This window comes from Antechinus flavipes, chromosome 1, assembly GCF_016432865.1.
Source record: "Antechinus flavipes isolate AdamAnt ecotype Samford, QLD, Australia chromosome 1, AdamAnt_v2, whole genome shotgun sequence".
NCBI classification, from domain to species: domain Eukaryota; kingdom Metazoa; phylum Chordata; class Mammalia; order Dasyuromorphia; family Dasyuridae; genus Antechinus; species Antechinus flavipes.
In genome coordinates, this window is record NC_067398.1 from 537407455 (window position 1) to 537430601 (window position 23147).

General features: G+C 34.1%; 1 protein-coding gene across 2 annotated transcripts in view; it reads left to right on the plus strand.

Moving 5' to 3' along the window:
- Window positions 1-21280, plus strand: part of LOC127544097 (cytidine monophosphate-N-acetylneuraminic acid hydroxylase) — a 91562-nt gene extending 70282 nt beyond the window's left edge. For both annotated transcript variants that reach the window (XM_051970593.1, XM_051970594.1), the window contains exons 12-16: window positions 2686-2860; window positions 5045-5161; window positions 16123-16238; window positions 17924-18010; window positions 19962-21280. In XM_051970593.1, the coding sequence (XP_051826553.1) occupies window positions 2686-2860; window positions 5045-5161; window positions 16123-16238; window positions 17924-17999 (484 nt within the window). In that variant the 3' untranslated portion in view covers window positions 18000-18010; window positions 19962-21280. The remainder of the gene's footprint in view (window positions 1-2685; window positions 2861-5044; window positions 5162-16122; window positions 16239-17923; window positions 18011-19961) is intronic.
- The last annotated feature ends 1867 nt before the right edge of the window (window positions 21281-23147 follow it).

Here is a 23147-nt window from a genome sequence, read left to right on the forward strand (position 1 = left end):
ACTACAAATGGGCTGGGCAGAACTTTTAGTAAAAGAATTTTTAATTTCAGTCAGACAGAACTAGCTTCTGATCTGTGAATGGCCAGAACAAAAAAGAGCAGGCTAGAGCCAGGAGAGTCAGGAATCAAGAAGTTTAATTTCAAAGTGAAAGAAATAGCTTGCAAACAAGGACACATGTGCCAGAGACCCACTCCTAATGGTGATGGTGAGGAGGTCCCGCTTTAGTGTGGTTGAACATTGATTTATATATTTCTGTCTATGCAATGAGTTGTAGCCCTGACAATAAAGAATAATAGCAGCAATATAACAAGTTTGATTCATAATAGGGCTTCACAACCAAAAACAATTCATCTAGAAGATGAGCACAAAGGTCTGCTTACTGGACCTAAACTCTGGAAAATATCTTGATGTTTCCCTTTGTTGGTTAAGATGAAGTTTGAAAGGATTCCTAAAAGAAATCCTATCCTTGTAGCCTACAAAGGAGAGGCAGATATAAGGCAAGATGCATGAGAGGCTAGTTGAGCCAGAAGGAGATATTGCCCAGGGGATTAGTTTCTTGAGGGAACTTCTCAGAGAAATATGTCCCAGGAATCATTACTAGCCATTGTTTGCTTGGAAACAGAAAAGAGAGGGCAGCAAGAATGTAGAAGGAGAAAATGCCAATATATGCTTGAATCAGGATCTTTGTGGTTGGGCATATAACAAAAGGGAAGAGGGAAAAAAAACTAGAACAATATTCTCAGCCCTCGTTTGGAATCTTGAGACAGCTGTGTCATGTGGAGATCAACTAATTCTGATCTGTGCTAGATGAAACTTGAGGTCACTGGAAGATACTGCCATTTACTCAGGAGCAGGGATTTTCTTCAGATAATCCAGAAGTCCACTTCCACAAGTTTGGCAGCTGTGGGTGCAGTCAGAAGAACCTGGTAAGGGTCCTTAGAAACAATGATTGATGGACAATTTGAGAAAATCCTTTGCATTAATCTTTGGAGCTGAGTTTCTGATCAGCATAACATAATCTTAGTTAAGAGTATCTAAACAAAACACAGATATGATCCTATTTCCCAGCCATGTAAGGGCAGACTCATATAATAAAATAAAATTTTCCCATAATTCTCATGATTATGTTATTACATTGTCAGATAGAGATAAAACTACTTAGAGGGTTCACAATGAACTAGTTTTGAGAAGGAAGATTTACATGTCAACGAGGTAAACAAAAAGACTTAAACATAATTAAAATGAAGTCTTCTAGTATTCTAGTGATCCATTCTCAATATCCATTTAACCAGCACATTTTGAGTACCAGATGCCTCATGTAGAGAACTAGTCTCTATATTACTATGCTTACTCTCAGGACAATTCTAAAAGAGGCTGCTCTTCAAATCTGTAGGTTCCTAAGTAATTCTGACAATGTAATTTAGTATAATCACTTAAATTTGGTTTTTCAATGTTAAAACGTCAGAGAATTTAAATCTATTATAACATTTGTTATTTCTGTCCTTACCTAAATCCTGTATCTGATATAAGAACCTTTTTTAAATTTATAAGGGTCATTTATAAATGAATTCTTTTGCCTTTTGAAATTATCAGACAAATATTTTAAAATAATTTTACTTTTCTTGCCATTATCAATATAATTTATATGTAAAATCTTTAATTCAATTTTGAGAATTTATTATTAAAACACACTTGAAATCTGAATTTCTGTGATAGATAAATTTGGAAGCCAATCATATGTATCTGCATATGGTTTTTAGAGAAAACAGTCTAATTCTGTTGCTTTTTCAAAATTTTCGATACCATTTATTTAGCCAGTTCTGAAGAGTTGTGGTCCACTTAATATCTCAGATGCAGTAGACACTTGATGTTAATTGAATTTGAACACGCTTTGAATTGAATTTTTTGAATTTTGAATTGAATTTGAATTGAATTTTTCATCGCTTTGGGAGCTATATCTGTCTTTGTGGATAGACATATTCACATATATATACACATAAATGTAAATGTTCATATGTATTACATATATATAAAATATACATATGGAGCAAGAGACATATGATATGCCCTAAAAAGACTACTCTATATCCTCTTTAAGACTAGTCCCTTAGCTTTAATCATTGCCTTCAAGGAAGTAATGAAACATTTTTTTGTAGAGAAATACAGCAAGAGTAATGGGTTTAGACATGAGGAAAACTTTACTTTTGGAGATGAGGAATGATGCAGGTGGAATTAAAGATAGCAACTAGATGTGAATTCCTTGAGTCTAGAGTGACTGACTATATACAACTCATCTAGTAACATAGTTATTTATTTATTTGTTTGTTTTGCTGAGGCAATTGGGGTTAAGTGACTTGCCCAGGGTCACACAGCCAGGAAGTGTTGAGTGTCTGAGACAAGATTTGAACTCAGGTCCTCCTGATTTCAGGACTGGTGCTCTATCCACTGCACCATCTCTCTGCCCCTTAATATAATTATTTATCCTTATCATTGAAATGGATCAAATAAATTCTGATATGCAATCATTAAATTTACTTTTTTGTTGTTTTCTCTCCTCTCTTGTCCCTTCCTTTTCTCCTCATATTTTCCCCCACCCCATTCCCATCATTCTTCCTTCTCCTCTCTGCTTTTTTTTTTAATTAACTTTTTATTGACAGATCTCCTCTCTTCTTTATTCCCTCCCAGCAAAAGCATCATAAACCCTCCAGCTGGGACTAAGATTTATAAAGATTCCTGGAACTTTGAACCATACTTACAAACATTGAATTATGCTATAGAAGATGAAATATTTCTTCACCCATCCTGGATAAAAGAATACTTCACTTGGGCTGGATTTAAGAATTATAACCTTGTGATCAGAGTATGTGGAGTGCTAATATTTGTCTTTTCTTTTCTATTAACTTTTAATGTACTCTATATACTTTATATTAGATTAGAATAAAACACTCTAATTTGTTTTTCACTATGCAGTTCTTGTACACAGCCTGCATTTTATCTTTGTTCAGCCTTTTCCTTATGCCCACAACAGTTTCCTCTATGACTGTTGAATTTCTGTTCATTTGTTACAGTCCAACTGAAATATCACTTCCTCTTTTGCTAACTAACTTGTTTCTCTTGGGCAATGATCTTTCCCCTCTCAGATCTTTGTTTTGTACCTTTCCCCTCATTTCTATCTCCCCACTCTCCATAACACCCCTACTTACTGGGTGTAATTGGATATTATTGTACTCTAGGGATGTCATTATCCTCAAGAGAGTTGTAAGCTATATGGGGAAGGCATTACTTCATATCTAAACTTTGAGACTCAGCTAAACTTTGCATTTCTCTTAGTGCCTAGCACTGTGTTCAGAAATACAATTGATATTAGTTGAATTGTAAACTTCATAGCATTTGTAATTGCATCTCTTTTTGGAGACAGAAATATACCTATATGACACATACCTCTATGGGGAAAAGAATATATTGTGTGTCCTAAAAAGATTACTCCATAGTCTGCATCTTGTAGTCTTATAGTCTTGCTCTTCTAGACTAGTCTTTTAACTCTAGTCACTGCCATCAAGTAAGAAATGAAACAAGACCTCAAAGATCCCGTCTATCTTTGAGATTCTATAATTATAAGTTTCAGTATTAAATACTGTTCCCCTCCCCATGATACTATTTTGCCACTTATACCAATTTTTAAAAAAATTTCTCTCTCATCTGCTCTTCTACACAATTCTTGTTTGCTTGCTCAGCCAGTCTCTGCTAGTTCTATCCTGTCTCCTAGAGCCAGCTGTCTTTTGGAATAGCATTCTCCTCCCAGTCCCTCATCTGGCTTTCCTAGATCAGATCTTCTCCCTCCTGGATTCTCCTCTGTCATAGAATAGAGGCATGTATGCATGTCACGATTTATCCCAATTATAGACTCGTGGAATTGATGCTGGACTTAGCATAGATAACCAATTAGTTTTGCCCACTGAAAGCTCCAAACTCCAAAACTCAAGCAATCCAGAAGCTTCAGCCTCCCTAGAAGTAGGAATTATAGGCATGCACCACCACATCTGACTTGCATCTCTTTTTTTAATCATTCCATCAGCATCTGTTCACTAACCCTTCTTACTCTTCCCTCTTACTCTTCTCTATTAGGATCTGTACCCAATTGCTATCTAAATGTAATTCATTTCCAAACCTATCAGCCTCTGATCACCCACCTCAGTCCAGGTAACATCTTCCAGTATTTGAAGGAGTATGATGTCTCTTTGCCACCTGAATTTGAGGAGGGCAAAGAGAGAACCCCTCATCTCTCCATTTAAATATCGATCTCTATACAGCTATTATATCCCATTCACTAGCATCTACCATCTTGCTTGTTCTACAAGCTTATAAATTTGGACTAAAAATAAAGCACCTCCTCTTGCCAAAATTTAAGGTAATGCCCTGCCACTTGTAGACACATTCCACATTTGGTTTTTGGTCATTATGATGAAGCAGTATTTCTAATTCATAAAAATAAACTTTTTCAGCTATTGATTTAGAGAAAAGCTTTTTAAAAAACCTTACCATGGAAAATGCCACCCCTACTGACAAAGAAAATTAAGGAGACTGAATCCAGATCAAAGCATACTATTTTCATCTTTTGTCTTTGTGTTTTGTTTTTTTCTTTCTCATAGTTGTTCTATTTTGGACTGATTTTTCTTTCAGAAAATGACTAATATGGAAATATGTTTTAAATGATTGTACGTGTATAACATATATCAGATTGCTAAATGTCTTGGGGAGGAGAAGGGGAAGGAAGGAGAGAAAAAATGTGGAATTCAGGATTTTGTAAAAATGAATGTTGAAAACTATCTTTACATGTAATTGGAAAAATAAAATACTATTAAGTAAAGAAAATATATAAACGCCCCCCCCCAAAAAAAAATTTCACCTGCCTTATCATTAATTTCCCATGTGATTTTGGCAACATCATAGGCTACTTTTTCTTCTGGGAGTTTGATTTCCAAGATCTTAAAAACCTATTGATTAATGGTTTGTTTTTCTTATTATTGTTCTCTGCCTTCCATAGATGATTGAAACGGATGAAGATTTCAACACTTTGCCTACTGGATACAACTATTTGGTTGATTTTCTAGATTTATCCTTTCCAACAGAAAGACCAAGCAGGGATCATCCATATGAAGAAGTAAGCACAAAGATTAAGAATAGAATTTATTAGAAAAACAAAACAAAACAAAAATAGGGATAGTAATCATTTATCTCAGACAAAGTCAATTTTTTAAAAGATTCAATCAAGAGAGAAATCTACATTATGTCAGTCATATTAATATTGTTTTAGGTGTATGTATACATGTGTGTAAATATATGTAATATGTATATGTATATATGTATACATAAATATATCCATGTTTAACTATAGCTTGCTTGAGGGAGGTGGGAGGGGAAAAAAGAGAGAGGTGGGAAAATAGAAAAGGAGAAAAAAAGAATAAAGTAAAAAGTGCATAGCAGAGAACCTGCAAGGAAGCAAAGAAAAGATAGTTCTGAGTACGTTGTGTTTCATTATCACATATACTTTTTTGAAATGGAAATTTATTGTTATATATTTTGATTCCTGTCATATGTTCTGCTGTGTACATTACCTTATTATATTATATTATTTGAGGTAAGCAACAATTTGCAAGATGTTTGCTTCCTCTGTAACAAGTAGCAAAGAATTGCTGTTCTGCTATTTCCTTCTATGTATGTGTTGTTGAAGGCATTCTTCTCTATTCCAGTTTAACATCTCACATGTAAGCAACCAAATTAGCAGAAGGTGCCAGGGCAACTATATAATTACTGATACCTAATTCCTTTTCTCTGTGTCCTGTTTGCTTTCTTGAGTCCTGGTGTCCTTTAAGAATTGTTTACTATCTGTGTAATTTATGGTTCTAAAGCTGGAAAGTACCCTAGCAGTTCATGCAGTTCAACAGAACTCAGGTGAAAAAAAATGAAGCTTCCGGCAGTCAACACAGACTTATGGAACTTTAACTATATGCAAATCTAAGTCAGTGAGCCAAGTAGGATGTTGGGGGTGGGGTGGAGGGGGTTAGAGGTAGGATGGAATAGAAAATCTTATAAGATACAGATTTTACCTTCTCAAGGCTGTTATAATCCTAATCAGAATGTACAATACCCTTGACATAAGGATAAGAATATATCTGTTGCAATAGTTTCCCTAAAATTGTCTAAATCATATTTTTTCAAATCAAGTTGAATTTAAAACATTTTAAAACACTTTGCTTTTTAATCCTGTAGTAAACACATAAAATTAATAATTATCATCTCATTTATTATTTTATGAAATCCATATTTTCATATATAGTACAATCTAATTATTGCTATTCCAGTGTATTGAACTCTAAATAATTCTGATACATAAAAAAAAATCTGAGTTTATAAAAATAAAATTGGCTTTAAAAAGAGATTCTTCTTAGAGTATATAAAATGTAACTCCCACATGTTCCCCACATACTTTCATCAGATATTTCATCAGATCTCTGATTTCATTTATGTTCATTACAGAGTATATCCATGACTTTTCATGCTGTCTTGTATTCATGTCTTCCTGAAATCCTTCCATAGGCAATCCACCCAATGCATTAGGGACCTTCCTCTACTCTGACAATTTTGCATGGATACCAGTAGCATGGATAGGCTGTCAGTAAACTCTTTTAAAGCTTGATCTTGCCATATAACTAGCTCATTTTCTTCTCTGATTACAATTTTCACTAATAGCATCCTTTTACTGTATCTCTCAGTCAATAAATATTTTTAAAGCTTTTATAATGTATCAAGAACTGTGCTAAGCATCCTGAAACAAAGAAAAATCTTTTAAAAAGAAATCTTAAGGAGGTCAAGACTAATGGGAGAGATAACGTGCAACAATTATGTTTCAACAAGGCATATGTAATATAAATTAGACATAAACAAAAAAAGAAAAGTCACTAGAATTAAGGGAGAATCAGAAAGGGCTTCACGTTAGAGGGCAGGATTTAAGTCAGAAAATGGAGATACAGAAGAAAAACATTTAAGGCATGGGGAACAGTAAAAATGCTCAGTGTAAAGAACAGCAAGAAGGCCACAATGTCATTGGATCAATGAATATAAGAGGGAGGAGGACCCATAAGGTGTAAGAATACTGGAAAAAGAGAGCAGGTTATAAAGTGTTTTTTAAAGCCAAATAGAAGATTTTACATTTGATCTTAGAAATGCTTAGGAGTCACTGCAGGTTCATTGAATAGGATGATTAAAGGGTCAGACTTGTGTTTTAGGGATATGATTTTGATATCTTAAATGTGATGAATTGTATTATAGCCTATTCATGCCACTTATAAAGCTGGTTCACCAGTAATCTTGTATAAACACTGAAAACAGAGGATTAGGCCCAGAAAAAAGCAGAGGGGAATAGGAAATACTTTCAGTGACCTTCAGCTCTCTTCCTAAAATGCAAGGCTGTCTTTTTAAAAGTATTCTTCTCATGGCACTCTATGGCCAAAATTCATATAAATACCATTTTCCAATTGAGGGTCATCCAATTATTGTCCCTTTTGACAATATATATAATCCATTTCTAAAAATTCGCTTTACAAATGTCTTTTCAGGAATGTATCTACTACATTAAAAAAAATATCCCTTTTATATAGACAAAGTTTGTCTTCAAGCTAAATTATTTTTCACCCAAGTGGGATATATAGAGCTATTCTCTTTGGGGATGATGTTTTCTATTCCCCAATAGCAGCTTCAATTCTAAGTCTCCTTACTAGTGGGAAAAAAACAGTGTATTGTGGGGAAGAGGGGGAGAAGAAGAGGCAACAGCTCAAAATTCTTTGAATAGCTTTTAAAAGATCTGCCCTATTCAAAAACAAAATTGAGAAAATACTTAGCTATGCAAATGAAATTGCCAATTTAATGTTTAATTTTGTAGTTAGCATATTAATTTTAGGTCATATAAATGATAGAATAGAATTTCATTTTATGAACGGCATATATTGACATTGTCTGGTATACATGTATGTTCATGTGTGCATATATATTATAGTTATATTCATTTTATAGTCTGAGTTCATAGTTAGTCTTTTTAAATGGTTGTTGAGCTTCCTAACTCAACTACCTTTGCTTTTGTTAAGTATGAGGGACTATATGTCTGACATTTTTTCTTCTTTGATCCTATGTCCTTGGTTCATCTAGTAAAGTTTGATGGTCTTTCCTCATCAAGATATGGTGTAAACTATAAAATTCTGCCAGGTTAGTGTAGGCTATAGCAGTCCATATCAAGCTAAAAAAGTATCAGGTGCCAGCCTGGAGAATTACTCATATATCTGTGTATTTGAGGACAATGCTACTAAGCATTACTGGAAGGTTGTATCCCAAATATCCTTTTTTTGTTTTTGATGTTTAGTCACATCAGCTCATGAAATCTGGAAGGAGTAAGATTTATATTGGTAAAGAGGGTGGCTGTAACTGTAGCGACATAATCACTTCACCAGGATTACAATTCTAATTGTAATTCTCATTATATTTAGGGGCAAAATATGAAGTCACTTTGAATCAATCAACAAGCCTTGATTAAGCATCTATTATATGACAAGATTATGTGGATAGAGGGGCAATGGACAGAGCACTGGGTCTGGAGTCAAAAGAATCTGAGTTCAAATGGCCTCAGACATTTACGAGCTATGTGACCTTGTGTGACTCTGGGCATTTAACTCTGCTTCAATTTGCTCATCTGTAAAATGAGCTGGAGAAGGAAATGGCAAACTAATGTAGTAGCTTTGACCAGAAAACTTCAAACGGGATCAAGAAATCAGACATGACTGACTTAATATGCCCCAGTACTGTCTTGAGGCATAAGAGGTATGTCCTCATCCTCCAGGAACTTGCAGTTAGGAGGAATCTCTGACAGGAGCTTATTGTCCTCAAATTAGGGGGGTTTTTTGTACTCAAAAATAGTTCTATTTTAATTGACTATAGTTTCACAGGGAATGAATAGAAAACTTAAGAGAGCAGCAATACTGAGAGATTTGTAAAATGAAAGCCAGCTAAGTGGCACAGTGGATAGAGTGCCAGAACTGAAGTTGTGAAATAATTGAACAATAAATGAGAAGATTGGACTTGATTAGCCTCTAAAGTAGCTTCCAGCTCTAACCCTATGATCCAATGACTCAAGTGTTCCTGTTTGCTTATCTTGAAAAACAAACAATCACAATAGCCAAATGTGATACAATGGAATTAGGAGACCTGGATTTTCGTTCTGGTTCTGCCATTAATAATGAGTGAATCACTTCATCTTTCTGAGCTCTTTGTAAGTTGAAGGTATTGGAATGAATGAATCACTTTGGGTTCTAATATACTTAGTAACATATACAATATTATTTGCTTAAACAGAGGTATTTGTGTTTGGGTAAGTTTGTAACAATGACACTTATGGTCCAATGGTCAATTCATTAGGAATTTTGCCAACCTTAAGGGCTCAGGTTATTTCCATCTTTCCCTTTGGTGATGGTGAAGCTAACTATTTTTTGGAACTTAGCCTGCCAGTCAGTGGTGACATACCCCACTTCTTTGCTAAACTCCTTTTTGGAACTTAGTTTACTGATAAAATCTTTGCCTTTTTGATTTGGAGATAGTCTAAGCCTACAAATTCTTTTGAGATACCTTGTGGCACTATCCCCAAACCCCAATATTCTTTAGGGTTCAAACCCCATGTTCCATCAGTAATAATTTAAGCTATTTGCAATCTATAATGTGCTATAATCATTTTAAAAAATTATTATAAAAATCATTGGATAGTGTTGAGATGTTTCTTAATAGAGTATTTAGGAGTAGCTGCTTTGTATGCCTTGTTGAATTATTCCTCTCCAAATGTCAGTTTCAGGGGAGCATGACAGCTAAAGTCCAGATAAAATTCGGTAGTGCCTTGGAGAATCGGCAAGAAAATAAAACTTTCAATAAGCCTTCAAGAGTCCAGTTTACTATGAAGGAATTTCCTAAATACCAAAAGTCATTTGAAAAATCTCCCTCCACTCCTTAGCAACATTGAATAGTTTTGATATATAACTAAAAACAAAATGATTGATAACTTCTGATTCATCTTACTCACATGGAAATTTGATTTATAATTTCCCAAAGTCTTCAAACTATCCCTTTGTTCAGTTCTCTCCAGAAATTTGTTCTATTAGAAATATTGCCTTAATTATAGACTCTCTCCTGAAAACATTCTTGTTAATTTGTAATACTACTAATAATTCACATTTGTAAATCACTTTTGTTTACTAAGTACTTTCCCAAAATGTTAATCATCATTCTCCCTACGTGATTTTTTTCATAATCAGTGATCCATATTTCTCTCCAAACATGAACTGTGAATCAGTGCTTCTGGATAGTCCTTTTTGAGCCATCATCATCATCATTTAGAATGAAATAAGGAGTTCATAAAACATTCTTTAGTCCTTTTATGGAATTATTATACTTTAGCCCAAATGAGCTAACCATAGCCAATCATGCCAATACTTTTGACTAGTTTCTTTGGAATTATACAGAACAATTCTAACCTTGGCTCAAATTCAGATTTATTTAGCTTCTGTGTAGGTGGGTTCAATTTAAAAAAGGGATGAAATGAAATATGAAAATATGAAATTTGGTACTTATATATTTTATTTAGTGCTCTTACCTCTTAGATGAATTCCAGTATCTTAGGCCTTTTCCTTCCTTATTCATACATTCATTTAGTATATTTGATCACAAAATTTTTAATAACATGGAATTAAGAAAAAAAGATAGCAAAAGAAATATAAACTCCTCCTCCAGCACTGCTGTCCTTTCAGGTCTTTGATTTAGATAGAAAAATGTCTTAATTTGTAAAAAAAAAAAAAAAAAATGCTGTAGGAAAAGGAAGAACTTTCAAGAACTTTCACTTTCTTACCTACTTTTCCTCACACCCCCATGAATTAAGGAAATTCAGGAAAAAGGAATTTTACTTTCTGGAGCTCACTGAATCTGAGCAATGCTGGTTATGGATATGATTCCCACTGCCTGGCTTGGCTCCTTAGTTGCCTCCACATCTAGGTCATCATCACTACTTATGCCATTATTGTCTTCCAATTCTGTCTACAAAAAAAGAATGACCAGTGATCCCAGAAACTTCCAGTAGTCCTTTAATTCTTTTAACTATTTTCTCCCTCTCCCTCTCCTTTTCCTTTACCCTTTTCCTCCTCTTCTCCCTCTCTCTCATTCCCCCCTCACTTTTCCCCTCCCCCCCCCCCCCCCCCCCCCCGTCTCCCTTCCCTCCTCCTCCTCTTTCTTCTCCTCTGCTCCTCTTTCTCTCTCTTTCTTTTCTTGTTTCTATCTCTCTACTTGTCTTTCTGCTTTTCTCCCTTTATGAATGAAGGCTTTATTTTTATCTGATGAAAACACAAAAAATTCATTGTTAATTACAAAAATAATCAAAACAATTCTTTACCTCAAGCAATACTCTTCACTCTCCCTCTTCTCTTCCTCATCCCCCAGGCCATAATCCATTTGATTTCCAAAGTACCAGAGAAAGGCTAAGTCCAGTTTGCCCTATCTTCAGTTTTTTATCTCATCTAGGATGATGTATCTCATGAGAGGCACATAGATTTCCAGGCTTCTCTCCAGGGAATTCACTCTGTCTTGATTCTGAATCTCAGCGTACATTTTTCTGTCTCTTCTAATGTTTTTGATGAATGAGACTGTGTCTTCCACTTGTTATTATCCTGTCTCACTCTCCTTAAGGAGGCAGAGCTATGCCTTTCTCTTATCCCCAGTCTCTCTAATTTTTTGTTTTTTGTTTCTCATGTGGCTTGACATGATTTTTATATGTTATACATATATGAACATTTATTATATGTTTATCTACATTCATATCTGAAAGGATCACTGTAATAGGAAGGAGAAAGGTAATGATGCACCTATGGGGAAAGGGTAGATAAAGGGAGAACTGAGATACTAAACTCTTTTAGTTAGAAGAATAAATAGCTTTCTCTCCAATCAGTTATGGCTTTATGGAACATCCAGTGGCTCCTTTCCAAGAGTGTCCTGCTGGAGAGGAGGATTATTTTACACAGATCATTACACTTCAAGCTTAAGTATGAATATTAAATTCAGATCTCTCAGACCTAGAAGACAATATACTAATAAAGAAATCCATATAATGTGAAAACACTAAATCACTTCTAAACAATAAATACCACTGTTGCACATTTATTTGATACTATACTAGGCATTCAAGAACCGTCCATTAACTTCAACTGAAATGACAGTCAAGGATTTCAATACTGGGCAGATATCCAACCTGATGTAGAACACAAAACAACTGGGGACACAGAGTTACCACCATATATGGGAAGGCCTATCAGAGAGTTCTTTATTTTTCTTTATTTCTTCATTTTTAAAATCAATTCATTTTTAAAGAGTCAATTAGGTATCCTTGTGCTTTATTTGTTTTCAAAATGGTGAATTTGCCATCGTTACACATCATGGCAATCATGAACTAATTTAACCAGTTTTAAAATTGCTATGCTATGATAGAAACCAAGCCAGGATGGGATGATGAAGGAATGGCAATGTGGGGAGAGATGGTTTATATATGTCCTTTAGTCAAACTCAATGAAAATAACTGTGAAGGATAAAATAGGATGATCCCTGAAATCTCTCCCTAGCTCTAAATTCCTATGATTCTATCAACTTAATCCCTAGTTACTACCATAAAGTAGAAATAGAGTTTATTGAGACTTTTTAGATAAATATAATATGAGATATGAGATAGGGATAATCCCTCTTCCCCTATATGTTGTGTCCTAACAAAATATCATCCTGACTCAGTTTAAAGATAACAAGTGTGGGGAGCTAGCTACTCTTTAAAGCTGACAAGTATTTATTGAAAACTTATTATGTAACAAGAATTATACTGATTACTGGAGAAAAAGAAAAAGGCAAAAAAGTCTTAAAGCAGTTTTAGGCCTTGGAAGACCACATTTTAATAGAGAAAAATAGAAATAGAGATATCTACACATACACACACACACACACACACACACACACACACGCACGCACACGATATATGAGATATATATGTAGATAAGTGGTGCCATGGTGCACAGAGCATTGAATCTGGAGTCAGGAAGACTCATCTTTCTGAGTTCTAATTCAGCTTCAAATACTTATTAGTTGAAAGACTTTGGTGCGTCATTGAATTCTGCTTGACTTAGTTCCCTCAACTGTAAAATGAGCTGGAGTAGGAAATTGGAGGCTTTCTCTCTGTATGTGTCTCTGTCTCTTTTTCTATCTGTCTCTGTCTCTCTCTCTCTCTCTCTTTCTCTCTCTCTCTCTCTCTTTCTCGATTTACATTCAGTCTTCTTAGTTATTTTTCTGGATGCAGATGGCATTTTCTGTCAATCCCAATAGACAGTCTCTCTATTTTGATGAATGATCCACCGCCCTTTGAAAGTTGAACCCAAGTATGGCATAAAGTAGGCATCAACCAACACCTAACACCCTATACCAAGATAAGGTCAAAATGAGTTCATGATTTAGACATAAAGAGTGATGTTATAAACAAATGAGAAAAATAAAGGATAGTATACTTCTGAGATCTGTGGAGAAGGAAGGAATTTGTGGCCAAAGAAGAACTAGAGTGCATTATGAAATTCAAAATGGATATCTTTGATTATATTAAGGTAAGTTTTTGTACAAACAAAACTAATGCAGGCAAGATTAGAAGGGAAGCAGAAAACTGGAGGGAAATTTTTTACATCCAAAGATTCTGATAGAGGTCTCATCTCTAAAATATATAGAGAATTGGCTCAAATTTATAAGAATTTAAGTCATCCTCCAATAAATAAATGGTCAAAAGATATGAACAATTTTCAGATGAAGAAATTGGAACCATTTCTAATCATATGAAAAAATACTCTAAATTATTATTGATCAGAGAAATGCAAATTAAGACAACTTTGAGGTACCACTAACTCAGATTGGCTAAAATGACAGGAAAGGATAATGATAAATATTGGAGGGGATGGGAGAAAACTGGGACACTAATACATTGTTGGTGGAGTTGTGAACTGATCCAACCATTCTGGAGAGCAATCTGGAACTGTGACCAAAGGTCTCTCAAATCGTGCATACTTTTTGATCCAGCAGTGTCTCAATTGGGCCTGTATTCTAAAGAGATCATAACAAAGAGAAAATGCAAAATGTGCAAAAATGTTTGTGGCAGCTCTTTTTGTAGTGGCGAGGAATTGGAAATTGAGTGGATGCTCATCAATGGATGCCTAAGACATGAATGTTATGAAATATTATTGTTCTATAAGAAATGATCAGCAGAATGATTTCTGAAAGGCCTGGAGAGACTTACATGAACTGATGCTAAGAGAAATGAGTAGAACCAAGAGAACATTGTACACAGCAAGATTATGTGATGATCAATTCTGATGGACATGGCTCTTTTCAACAATGAGATGATTCAGGCCAATTCTAATAGACTTGAGATGGAAAGAGCCATCTGTACCCAGAGAGAGGACTATGGGAACTGAGTGTAGATTACAACATAATATTTTCACCTTTTTGTTGTTGTTTGCTTGTTTTTTTGTTTTCTCTCATTTTCTTTCCTTTTTGATCTGATTTTTATTGTGCAGTAAGATAAATGTAGAAATATGTATAGAAGAATTGCACATATTTTACATATATTGGATTATTTGCTGTGTAAGGGAGAGGATGGGGAAAAGGAGGAAGAAAAATTTGGAACACAAGATTTTGCAAAGGTGAATAATTAAAACTATCTATGCATATACTTTGAAAATAAAAAGCTAAAAAAAAAAAAAGTTGAACCCAAGATTTAGCTCAGCTCTGTGAAGTACACCATGAAAATGCTGTTAACTTCATGATCTTCATTTCTTTTTTTTTTCTCCTTGATGTTTTTTTTAAATAGCTTTTTATTTACAAAACATATGCATGGGTAATTTTTCAACACTGACCCTTGCAAAACCTTTTGTTCCAAATTTCCCCTCCTTCCCCCCACCTAGATGGCAGGTATTCCAGTACATGTTAAAATATATGTTAAATTCAATATATGTATACATATCCATATAGTTATCTTGCTGCACAAGAAAAATCTGATCTAGAAAGAAAAAAAAAACCTGAGAAAGAAAACAAAAATGCAAGCAAACAACAACAGAAAGAGTGAAAATGCTATGTTGTGGTCCACATTCACTTCCCACAGTCCTCTCTCTGGATGTAGATAGCTCTCTTTATCACTGAACAATTGGAACTGGTCCGAATCAGTTCACTGTTGAAGAGAGCCACATCCATCATAATTGATCATCATATAGTCTTCTTGTTGCCATGTACAATGATGATCTTTATTTCTTTAGTAAATTTGTAGATGTGAACTTCACCACCATTGCCAAATTAAAATGCCACTCAACACAGGTATTTGGAAAAAGACCAAATCACACCTTTTCTTTCCTTCCTTTTTTTTTTTTTGAAATGTTTGACATTTATTTAGAAATGGATACAAAATCAAGTATAAATCATGTTAGAAAGCCACTTTCATTTCTTTATAGTGACACACCCCATATTTCAGATTCAAATGAATATTTTCTATCTTAATTATGAAACTTCTCGGTAGACATGACTCAGAATTGATTTTTGTTGTCTATATAAAATTCTAATTCATCTTGGAAGGGAGAACCTTTATTTTTTCCTAGTGAATTTATTTTTAATACACATAGTTTTATGAATCATGTTGGGAGAGAAAAATCAGAACAAAAGGGGAAAACGTGGGACAGATTAAAAAAAACAGAAAAAAGAAGTGAACATAGCATTTGTTGCAAATCTCACCTTTTCAAAGGGAATTTCATACTTTGTTAAGGAGATAGTAGAAGGAAGAGAGCAGATTGCTCCTTATATCTAGATGCATATCTGTATATGTCTTGCTATTCATGTGCTTTCCACTGCCATCACTGGCTATTACTTTAAGGTTATTGCTGTTGTGGTAGCTTGTACCCAATTTTTAGCATCTACAATATTTTTCTGTTGCCCATTATCCAACTATTATCACCTACAGTATTTTTCTGTTTTCTGTTCCAGATAAGGAGCCGGGTTAGTGTTATCAGGCATGTGGTAAAGCATGGATTGCTTTGGGATGACTTATATATAGGATTCCAAACGCGACTCCAGCGTGATCCTGACATTTATCATCATCTGTAAGTATGAAAATCATCTTCTCTAAGAGAATTTAGAGATACACTTTCAGGTCCAGCCTTATATAAAGCCATGGCGATTAACTGTCTATGTATTTTGGTCTTACAATATTAGAAAGGCTCTAATGTCATCCACAATCCCTTGTCAATCATTTGTTGGCTAAACTTTGTCTTTTGATAAAATTTTATTGACTCATTAATAGTGATATGATCTGTGATGTGGGGTTTGTCACTAAATGATCGTAGGCACCAAAAGTTAGGGTTCAGTCATGTGAAGAATTCACAAAGGCCATTCTCTTTGGAAAAAGGTAGATTTATTTAGGGAAATAGGTTATAAACAAAATGGCAAATAAGAAATAGAGTGAGAAAGCATATGAAAGACAAGTTTCTCAGTGGAACTTACAATTAATCAGTAGAAAGGGAGTACCCTATGAGGTTAGGGCATGCCCTTAGCTGGCAAGCTAAATCCTGAAAGGGACTTAGCACCCTAAAAGAGTTAATTATGTATTAGTCAACCTGCCATCTGGGGGAGGGGTTGGAGGGAAGGAGGGGAAAAATTGGAACAAAAGGTTTGGCAATTGTCAATGCTGTAAAATTACCCATGCATATAACTTGTAAATAAAAAGCTATGATAAAAAAAAATAAAAGAGTTAGTTAGCTGTAAGGAGGAGAAATGGAGTTGAGAAGCTATTGGAGGTAGGGGAGAAACCACATGGCACTGGGGAAGGGGCAGGACACCAAGAAGCAGAGTGCTGTGGTGGGCTGACCCAAAGGAAGATAGCAACAAAGCCATGGGCCATAAATTGTTTTATAGAGAAATTTTAGCCTCAGAGTCTTGACATAACTTGGATTTCAGACTGGATTACCTTTGGAGGGTGAGATTAAAAAAATTAAACAGATCTCCATTATCAGAATCCCCTTGACTAAGAGATTAATTCTTTAGTTTCTTTTGATCCAAAACAATATTCAAGGTCTATTCTATAGGGCATGTTTTAAATTATCTACCATTCATTTTTATGGGTTTGATGTGTTTTTTTTCCTGAAAGCAACATTTGGTTTTGTTTTCTTAGGAAACAGGTTTTGATATTGGAAAAGGAATAAAGAGTATATAAATACTGGACATACTAGGGGAGAGAATACTATCTGTGGGGTTTGTGGAAAGATCTTGAAGAAAAGATGAAGAACCAGGAGGCTGGGATTGATGAAGATCTACTTAGCCTGCTCATGAATTTTGTTTTCAGCTAGCACTCTGTGCAAGATGAGGGAGATGGGAGATAAATTAAGGGCAATATCTCTTTTCTGTTTCCCAATCAAGTAGCCATCTAAAAATAAATTCAATAGGAGTCTATCTAGAATATTTCATTTGGTGACACTGAGTTCTTAACGATTTATCAGGTTTACTTAACATCAGGTATATTTGTTTCTTATATCAATCATGATAAAAGAAAAAATCACAATAATCACTCGGTGTTGCATGACTCTCTGTTGCACAAAGTATGGGAAGTTATAGTCTCAGAATATTGCTGTATCTTATATGTAATTGAAAGTCAGTTGGTAAAAAAAAAAAAGGAAAAAGAAAAGAAAAGAAAAGAAAAAGAAAGTCAGTTTAATAAGCACATCTTAGCAATATAATGGTATAGAACAATAATTTTTTTAAAAAGTTTGTCTTATTTTAAATTTTTCCTTAGGTTTTGGAATCATTTTCAAATAAAACTTCCCTTAACACCACCAAACTGGAAGTCCTTTTTGATGCAACAAGGATAGACTACTTCATAGTAAGTCATTCTATGGGATTCATTAATTAGGAAAATATCTTTACTATGTAACAGCTTCAGTTTTGTCCTATCCCACTCATATTATATAAGTAAAGATTGTGCTTATAAGGGAAGTGAATATCTTTCAGATCAGTGGAAGTGATAGTAGCCAGTACTAGAGAAAGAGAAGTAGGAAATAAAATGTCATGCCCAGAGCATTGGACTAGAAGCCAGGAGATAGAAGTAAAAAACAAAACAAAACAAAAAACAGACGTAATAAAACTATGAAGGATAAGAAGAACCAGAGAGATGGGAGGTGTCATGGAGGAGTAAGGAAGTGAAGTGTCACAGAGACCAAAGGAAAAGAGAATTTCAGGAAAGAGAGACTAGTAGAAAATAGCAAATACTGGAAAGAGATTAAGGAGGATGAAGACTGAGAAAAGACGATTTTATTTTTCTATGAGGTCATCAGTAATGTTGAAGAGAGTAGTTTCAATGAAATGAAAAAGGTAGTTTAGTTAAGAAAGAAGAGAATTGAGCTTGTTTGCTAGTAGAGAGAAAAAAAAATAACCAATGGAGAGAAACTGAGGATACTGGAGTGAAGTGAGAAGTATAATAGATAGCTTTAGGTCCCAGAATAAGAAAAGATGAAATCTACGACATAGATTGAAGGGTTAGGTTTGGAAAAGAGAAGAGGCATATTTTGCCTGATCTAAAAATTGAGAGAAATGTCAGTGCTATGGAGAGACTATGACATGTAAAGTAAAATTAAGATTAGAAAATTTAAGCTAGATAGTCTTAATATTTTTCATAACATAAGAGGTGAGTCTCTGTAACCAAGAGTTAGGTAAGCTAAGAATAGTATTGGAGATTTAGAACATACATTGGGGAAAATTCTGTACTTTCTGAGAGATGTACAAAATATTCCCTGAATAGTAGTGAGAACCCAGTGGGATTGGATTGAAGTGAGAGACTACTTCTTCTAATAAAAATCGGCAATTTATAGTCTTAAAGAGTTCCCCAGAACAGTGAGAAGCTAAGGGTCACACAGAACTTTAACTGGGCTTCATGGTTTTAATATCCATTCTCTTTCCACTTTGCCAGGCTGCTTTTTAACTATCTAGAATAGTTGCTTAATATTTTTAAAAATTGAATCAATTTACTAAAAACAAAACAAAACAAAAAACACTGGAAGTTTAACAGCAAGAGCAGAGAAAGCCAACACTAATTCATCCCACTGATAGGTCCTCTACATAATGAACATTCTGGACCCTATACCTGGACCCTTGACTAGCTAATGAAAATTAATAACATAAACATTTTCTAAAATCACCAACATTAATATGTTGAGACTTGCTGGGCCCACAGAAGGAACACTTGACCTTTAAACTGTTCTTTGAACCTAAGTAACCAAGTTTCTATTTTACTTTTTTTTAACAGCTCTTGTGGCTAAGCTACTGTTTGAAAAACACTCTGTTTTTAGCAGCCTCAGTGTTTCTAACATGGCTTAGAGCCAAAATTATGGTATATAAGCTTTTTTTCCTCTGAACTCTAATTGCTAATTAGTTACCCATGCTATTTGACCAGCCCCTTTGGAAAAATAGAATCTTGTGAGAAAGTTCTCACTCAACTCAGATCCAAATGCCCTCTCCCAGCAACTGGGACAGTATTATTTCTACTTTAGTAGGGAAATCAGGAAAATTCAAATATAGAAAAGTCTGAATGATTTAGTCAATATATCATAGTGAATCTATAAAAAGCCAGGAGAAAGCAAAATGGTTTATGCTTGTACCTCAAAATTTACCATCTCTCTCATATACTTTCATTTCATGTCCCAGGAGGAATATTTTGAATTAAGAAGTAGGAGGGGTAAGGGAAGATGTTTGAACCCCAATTATCTTTATTAGAAATGTAGAAGTGACTAAAATAAGGATCTATGTTGTTATTCATTCCTAATTTCTGTAATTCACAGGAATCTCAAGCACCATGAAATGTGAAGAATTTGTTGACATTACTTTCTGAAGAGCTGACACAAGATAACACTAGCCTTATAAATCAGTTAATATTGCTATCAATAATTGATTATCATACTTTATAATTTATATGATCTTTTCCTTGAAACACATTTTCTTACATACATACTCATACAACTGATATTAACAAATCCAATGCTTCTCCAATATTTGAGTCTCAAGAAATTCTAATTCAAAACACTGTTAAAATATTCATAAATCACAAAAACAAACTATGCCTATTGAAAACAGATAAATTATCAAAAAGCAGTTATTGAATTTATTTAATAAAGATGTATTAAAGGCAATTAGGGGGTACAATGGATAGAGTACTGGATTTGGAGTCAAGACCTGAGTTCAAATTCAACCTCAGATACTGACTGTATCACCTGTGCTAGTCATTTAACTTTCTTCTGTTTGTCTCAGATTCCTCATCTGTAAAATGGGGATAAAAATAGCACCTAGCTCTCAAGGTTGTTGTGAAGATAAACAATATTTGTAAAACATTTAGCACATTATCTGACACATAATGCAATGCAACTAAATTCAGTTCAATAACCATTTAATAAGCACCTACAGGGTTTGAGACAAAGTGAAATGTATGAGAAGCAGAAAAAAAAGGAGTTCAATAATGGTTTCAGGAATGGAGCAGAGGTAATGAGAAGGCTAAACCAAAGAGAGTTAGGAAAGGGACTGGGAGCAGAAAGGAGGAGAGGAGCTAGGAAAGGGAAAGGATTGAGAAGCTTATGAGGAAGAGAAAGAATCAGGAGAAAAAGAACTTGAGAAGAGAAAAGAAAAGATGGGAGACAGGTATTGAAATTGGAGGAAATAGAAGGAAGAGACTTTAGTGGTTAAGAGGAATTATTGGAAGGGAAGAAAACAAATATTCAAAGTTACATTTACAGTTGAGAGGGGAGGAAATGTTGAAGTGATGTAAAGGTAAATACCACATTTCCAATTTTATTCTAATCTGAAAAAAACAAAAAACATGCAGTGTGGTAGAAAGAACACTGGACTTGGGATCGAAATTATAATTTGTTTTTATTAATTATATTTCTTCTAGTTGTGTCCATTTATTTTTTTTAAACAACCCTTGAGGCAAATACTATTACCCACATTTTACAAATGAGAAAATGATCTCAAAAGCAGAATGGTTTGCCTATCATACTACTACACTAGTGAATGTTGGAATCAGCATGAGAATCCTAGGTCTTCTATTCTTTTTTTTAAATAATATTTTATTTTTCCAAATAAATGCAAAGATAGTTTTCAACATTCACCTTTGCAAAACTTTGTGTTCCAAAATTTTTTTCTCACTAAAAGACGGCAAGTAATCTGATATAGGTTAAACATATGCAATTCTTCTAAACATATTTCCATATTGTTCCTGCTGCACACACACATACACACACACACACACACACACACACACACACACACACACACACACACCAGACCAAAAGGGGAAAAAACACATTAAAGAAGTAAAAAACCCAAGCAAACAACAATAATAACAAAAGGTGAAAATGTTTTGCTTTGATCTTCATTCAGTCTCATAGTTTTCTTTTTGGATAAAGATGGCTCTTTCCATCACATGTCTATTGGAATTACCTTGAACCACTTTATTGTTGAAAAGAGCTAAATCCAAGTCTCTTATTGTCTCTCCACTACACTTTATAGCACTAAATTTATTTGTATGATTAGGATAATAGTACTTGTGCCACATGCCTCAGCTGATTGTAGTGATGAACTGATGTCCAGATATATATGTAAAATATTTTAAAATCTCAAAATACATGTAGGCTACTAACATTCTAATCAGATGATTCTTTTTTTGTTAGTGAAAAGATTTTTTTTAAAAAAAAATTTATTTTTCCCCAATTACATGTAAAAACAATTTTTAACACTCATTTTTAAAAAATTGTGAGCACCAAATTTTCTTCCTCTTTTCCTTACTTCCCCCCTCCCTGAATGAATAATAAATCTGATATAGGAAGTATATGTTCAATGTATAATTTAAAAATATCATTTATTTAATGTTTTTATTTCCCCAATTATATGTAAAAACAAATTTTAACATTCATTTTAAAATTTATGAATTCCAAATTCTCTCTCTCCCCTTCTCCTTCCATCCTCATTGAGGAGGTAAGCAATTGGATATAGATTATATATGTGAAGTCATGTAAAACATTTCTATATTAGTCATGTTGTCAAAACAAACAGATCCCCTTCTGCACCAAAAACAAGAAAAGTAAAGAAATTTTAAAAAGCATGATTCGATCTGTATCTTTCTGGATGAAGATGGCACTTTCCATCACAAGTCTATTGGAGTTTCCTTGAACCATTTTATTGTTGAAAAGAGCTAAATCCAAGAGGTATGGACTGCATCTTTCATCATAAGTCCTTCTGAGTTGTCTTGGATCGTTGTATTGTTGAGAATAGCTAAGTTATTCATAGTTAGTTTTCTTACAATGTGGCTGTTACTGTATCACATGGTTCTTAATCAGTATCCAACTTGTGGATAGATTTGAGGGAAATAAGATCAAATGAGACAAGAAAAATCATGACTAGAAACACTAGATCTTCAATCAAACTTATACTGATTTAAAAAAATTTTTTCCTTAGAACAAATTCTGTTTTGAGATCATATACCTAAGCCTACATTCTGTAATCAATAAAAACCACCACAGGAAATAGTGAAATCTATCTTCTGGCTTTTTTTTTTCTTTTTAAAAAAATTGTAGCAAGTTTATTTATTTTTAATACACATTGTTTTATGAATCATGTTGGAAGAGAAAAATCAGAGTAAAAGGGAAAAATCATGGGAGAGATAAAAAAGAAAGAAAAAGAAGTGAGCATAGCATGTATTAATTTATATCAGGTCTCCTTAGTTCTTTTTCTGGATACAGATGGAATTTTCTGTCCAAAGTCTACTGGGATTGCTTTGGACCACTGAACCCCTGAGAAGAACCAAGTCTTGCATAGTTGATCATCGCACATTCTTGATGTTATATGTACAATGTATTCCTGGTTCTGCTTGTTTTGCTCAGCATCAGTTCATGTAAATCTTCCCAGGCCTTTCTATAATCATTGTTCATCATTTTTTTTTTAAAGAACAATAATATTCCATTACTTTAGTGTATTAC